At 41.4% G+C, this 5,394-nt stretch overlaps 1 protein-coding gene across 1 annotated transcript in view; it reads left to right on the plus strand.

The window, feature by feature from the left end:
• Positions 1-5,394, plus strand: part of LOC106522094 (voltage-dependent calcium channel subunit alpha-2/delta-4) — a gene marked incomplete in the record, with an annotated part of 65,809 nt that overhangs the window by 29,932 nt on the left and 30,483 nt on the right. The window contains 5 exon segments of the mRNA XM_014014952.1: positions 1,707-1,785; positions 1,911-2,044; positions 2,273-2,290; positions 4,680-4,757; positions 5,194-5,274. Of these exon segments, the coding sequence (XP_013870406.1) occupies positions 1,707-1,785; positions 1,911-2,044; positions 2,273-2,290; positions 4,680-4,757; positions 5,194-5,274 (390 nt within the window).

The following is a 5,394-nucleotide window of genomic DNA, read 5'->3' on the forward strand; positions in this document are numbered from 1 at the left end:
TATATATATATACCATAAAGGAGCCTCATAAACAGTGTACTGCCGTCATATATGCTGATCCAGAGCATCCCAAACATGCTCAATAGGTAACATGTCCGATGAGAATGCTGGCCATGCAAGAACTGGGATATTTTCAGCTTCCAGGAAGTGTGTACAGATCCTTGCAACATGGAGCCGTGCATTATCATGCTGCAACATGAGGTGATGGTCGTGGATGAATGTCACAACAGTGGGCCTCAGGACCTCATCACTGTATCTTTGTGCAATCAAAATGCCATGAATAAAATGCACCTGTGTTCCATGTCCATGACATATGCCTGCCCCTACCATAGCCCCATTGCCACCATGGGCCACTTGATCCACAGTGTTGACATCAGCTAACTGTTCACCCACATGATGCCACACACTGTCTGTCCTGAAGAGTGAAAACCAGGATTCATCCATGAAGAGCACACTTCTTCGATGTGCCAGCTAGACACCAACGAATGTGAGCATTTGCCCACTCAAGTCAGTTACGATGATGAACTGCAGTCAGGTTGTGACCCTGATGCGGTTAACGAGCATGCAGAAGATCTTCCCTGAGATGGTTTGACAGTTTGTGTAGAAATTATTTGATTATGCAAACCAATTGTTTCAGCAGTTGTCTGGGTAGCTGATCTCAGATGATCTTGGAGGTGAACATGTTGGATGTGGAGGTCCTGGGATGGTGTGGTTACAGTTAGCAGAAAAGCAAAATGGAGTCACTCTTCACACACCAGGACATACCTCTCACTCATGGTGTCGATTTATGGCCAACAACACAAACTCAAAGTTGAACAACTTGATCAAACTGAACAAGAAAACTAGAACAGCTAATTTTTACTCTCATGAATGTCTTTAATAGTCATAAACATGCAAAAAAATCATTTCTGCAAGATTTCTCAGCAAGGAATTCTGGGTAAATGCTGGTCTGTCTGACATGAGGTGGAAGAGGGCGGGGCTTTTCGGAATACTGCTTTCAACACTGCATGGTGTCATATAACAACACTGTTTAGTGTTATATAAGACTTAACTGTGGGCGGAGCTTATTTAACACTGTCCAGTGTTGAGACAACAATGAGGAAATCAACACTGAGAATTAACACCAACACTGAGTGTAAGTGTACCCAAAGTGTTAAAATAACACTAGGGGGTGTTAAATCAACACCCAAAAGTTTAACACTGAAATTTTAACACTCCTGTTTTTGCTGTGCATGTGGTCTGCGATTGTTGGATGTACTGCCAATTTTCTGAAACTCTTTTGGAGACTGCGCTTATGGTAGAGGAATGAACATTCAACAGCTCTGGTCCACAACCATGCAGTCAGCATGTCAATTGCACACTCCCTCAAACTTGCCACATCTGTGGCAATGTGTTATGTAATAAAACAGCACATTTCAGAGTGACCTTTTATTGTGGCCTGCTTACGGCACACCTGTGCAATAATCATGCTGTCTAATCAGCATCATGATATGCACCTGCAAGGTGTGATGGATTATCTCTGCAAATAGGAAGTGCCCCAGCTCAGTGAGAAGCTCATGAGCTATTTTTTATGGATGTGTTTCCTGTTTTCTACAGCTGTCAGATTTTGTATGTACCCTGATGGAAATGGAAATAGTGAAAAGTGAACAGTAAAATGTGGAAAACACGACTCAGCTCAGTATAATCAGCTGCACATATTTGTTCAGGTGCGAGTTTTCACCTACCTGATTGGCAGAGAGATGACATTTGCCCAGAACACCAAGTGGATTGCCTGCAATAACAAAGGTCAGCCTTGAGTGTGAGTGTGTGTGTGTGTGTGTGTGTGTGTGTGTGTGTGTATGTGTGTGTGTGTGTGTGTGTGTAGTTTTTCCTCACGTATACTCTCTTGTATATTTTTATGTCTTTTTAAGGCTACTACACACACATCTCAACCCTGGCTGATGTTCAGGAGAACGTCATGGAGTACCTGCACGTGCTCAGCCGGCCAATGGTCATTAACCACGACCATGACATCATCTGGACAGAAGCCTACATGGACACTGTGGTGAGCTGAGCTGACCAATCAGAGGACTCACACAGGCAGAATTACAGCCTGGTCTAAATATTTTATTGTGTTTTCATTTGTGGGGGGTGGAGGGGCTTCATTTTTCCATAATCATACCCCACAGGGATCATCATCTGTATCACATCATTTTTATCTGTCTGTTTCCTCCATTCATGTGGAATCATTTTCCCATCATCCCGTGGGACATCCCTTCCTTCATTTTGACAGCTTCCCAACACCAAAGAGGTAAAAAAAAAAAAAAAAAAAAAAAAAAAAAACAAAGAACTGAAGACAGAATCTGTAGTTACTCGTCCGATTCATTCTAATAAAGTCCTAAAGTCAAGTTCTAGACTCCAGATTTCATACTGTACAATGTCACATAGTTAAAGGAAGGAAGGACAAAGGTTAGGGTCAGCTTTAGACCACATTTATTTGGCATCAGAGCTGACACCAAGGAGACAAAAAATATAATAAGTAAAAACATACAGCGCCTCAGAGAACCTGAAAACCAAGTCCAGACATGGAAGCGCTGAAGTGCTCGCAGCTTTTTGTTAAAGGGGCAATATCATGTAAAATCAACGTCTTTGAGTTTTATATCATGTTATAATGTTATACTCTCATAAAAACATGCCCAAAGCCTTGCTCTGACTCATTCATGCTTGTTTGAGAAATCCTGCAGCGTTTTTAGGCAGCCATGCTGAGGAGCAAAATGACAGGTGGGGACCAGAAACGCCTCTGGGTTGTGTCCTTGTGGGACAATCTCCTCCTCTGGGATGTGTCTTTAAGCCGAACTTCCTCATGGCAGAGCGTCCATCCCCCTCCCCACACACCTCGCCCATGACTCCTGCAGGCTCTCGGCAGTAACAAAGCAAACAACGGGTGAAACTGAAAGTGAAACTGAAACTGTCTGCTGAGGTCCTAACTAGGGTTGGGTATTGAAAGGGTTTATTTCGATACCGGTGCTAAATCGGTACTTTCAAAACGGTACCGGTTCCTAAACGGTATTTAAATCGGTACGTTAAAAATAAATAAATAAAACACACACACTGACACAGAGGTTTATGAAGCAATGATTATTTCTGAGGCAAAGTCAAACTTTCAATTGACCAACATAACTTAAAACTAGAAAACATTAAAAAAATTAATTCATGTTTTATTTTATCTAGTGCTAAATATTCTGTTTTTATTTGTATATTAATCAGATTAATATATTTTTTACATAAAATAAAATGACTTTTAATATTCCAGCATTTTTGATGCTAAAACAGCATCTTGCCATATTTGTAAGGACTTCACACACGCAGCGCTCATAGTCTGCCTCAGTCTGCACCCGTTTTTTTCACACCAGGCAAAAAAATGCATTTAAACCAGCTGAAGTTAAGTTTAGAGCACAGTTTGAAATGCACACCGAAAGAAAACTGCATCACGTCTTTATACTGTGGTCAGAGCAAACGTGATCTGCAGCGTCTGTCTGCTGCACGGCGGCAGCTCTAACGTAACAGCGAGAAAGGACCGAGAGCTTTTTATTTTAATCCAGCAGGGAGAACAAAACAGATGTTCTTCTATGCCTCCTGTGAGCAGCTCCAGCATTTTTTAAAAGAAAAACAACGTGGACACGCTAATTACAGTGCGGTTTCAAACTGAAAGTAAAAACATGGTGCTCACTGCGCTCCCGTTCGAAGTGAAACTCAGCTTTTCTCTCTGCCACACATAGTCCGACACAGAGGGCAGAAACAGCTAAATTAGACAGTTAAAACACATTAAAAGTTAATAACTCACCCCTATTGTTGTTGACACTCCGTGGAGATTGTGCTGAGGCTGTCACTGTTAACAGTGAACACCAGAGGGCGCAATTAACAGCTTTCTTTGAGGCACCGATATTAGAGTTGTGTTTCGGTCTGAGTATTACTGTTAATGGAACCGAGTTTCGGTACCCAACCCTAGTCCTAACACTACTGCTCTCTCAGTGAAGCTCTTTTCAGATTCAAAATACCTTTGAGGAAATGCATTTTCAGATGCCAAGTAAACTGCATCGCAGCGCACATGCGACCCCGCCCCCCCGTTCCTAAAGATTAAAGACAAAGAGGCCAATTTCAAGGCGTTTAGAAGAGGAAGTGATGAGAAGATACGTTTATTTTCTATTTAAACATAAAAACAGCATTTTAATAACAACGAAAGGTGACATAGATACTTTATTATGGTATAGTATTTAAATATATGCCTGAGAAACACATAATATTGGCCCTTTAAAGAAACCCGTTGCAATTATTGGTGCTTCAATGATGGAATGGAAAGAAGAGGCGCTAAAAGACAAACATGAGGATTAGAGAGAATCAGTCCAGCAGCGGAGTGAGGAAATGTTTGTCCTCCAGCTGTTTAAGTCTATAGAACTATAGGATAGCTCAGGAAACCTAACCCTAACTATAGGATTCATCCAACTGAAAGAACTAATAAAGATGAACAAAAACCCTAAATTATATGAGCAAAACCAGAAGATCTAGAGAAGATAAGATCTGTTAGTGAGTGATATCTGGTGCTTTGTTCAAAATGCCTGCCTTTGTTCTTCTTCTTGTGATTTTTTTGTTTCAAATGTATGTGTAATACTGATTACCTGGTGTGCTAATTATTGTTTCAGCTCTTCTACACTAAGGCTCAGAGCCTTCTGCTCATGACCTCAGTGGCTATGCCAGTCTTCAGCAAGAAGAAGGAAACGGTCAGTTCACCAAAATATAAATTGCATTCATCTTCCAAAGATCATCCCGTCACATTGTCAGTCCTGGTGGTTGACAGCAGTGATAGTAATGTTGGCATGTTTGGTTGCAGAAATGTACCGTATATCACACAATGGCAAAACTCAAAACCTGCCAGATTGCCTTGAATCACTTTGTCACAGTCTTCCATTTCCCAGTTTGCTTCTTGATGTTTCTGTAGAGTCAGCACTCTTACTCCCACACAAGTCTTTTCTTGACATGATCTTTTTATTTTCCCAATGCAATGGAATAGCTCCTTAGTAGGTTTCCAGAGAAAATGAATCCACTAGAGAGGATAACAGGAACGTTCACTGCCCAAATCACTTTTTGTTTTGTCTTTTCTTTTATTCCTTTTCAAACTGTCCAAACCTGATGATGAAATCCTGCTGATGCTTTCAGCTGTCTCATGGAATCCTGCTTGGAGTGGTTGGTACTGACATCCCGCTCATGGAAGTGATGAAGCTGGCGCCCAGATACATGGTGAGCTCACACCTTTTATTCTTTTATCTAATTCCTCAGTTACATGTAAACACACACACACACACACACACACACACACACACACACACACACACACACACACACACACACACACACACA

Source organism: Austrofundulus limnaeus, unplaced genomic scaffold (genome assembly GCF_001266775.1).
Source record: "Austrofundulus limnaeus strain Quisiro unplaced genomic scaffold, Austrofundulus_limnaeus-1.0 Scaffold120, whole genome shotgun sequence".
NCBI classification, from domain to species: domain Eukaryota; kingdom Metazoa; phylum Chordata; class Actinopteri; order Cyprinodontiformes; family Rivulidae; genus Austrofundulus; species Austrofundulus limnaeus.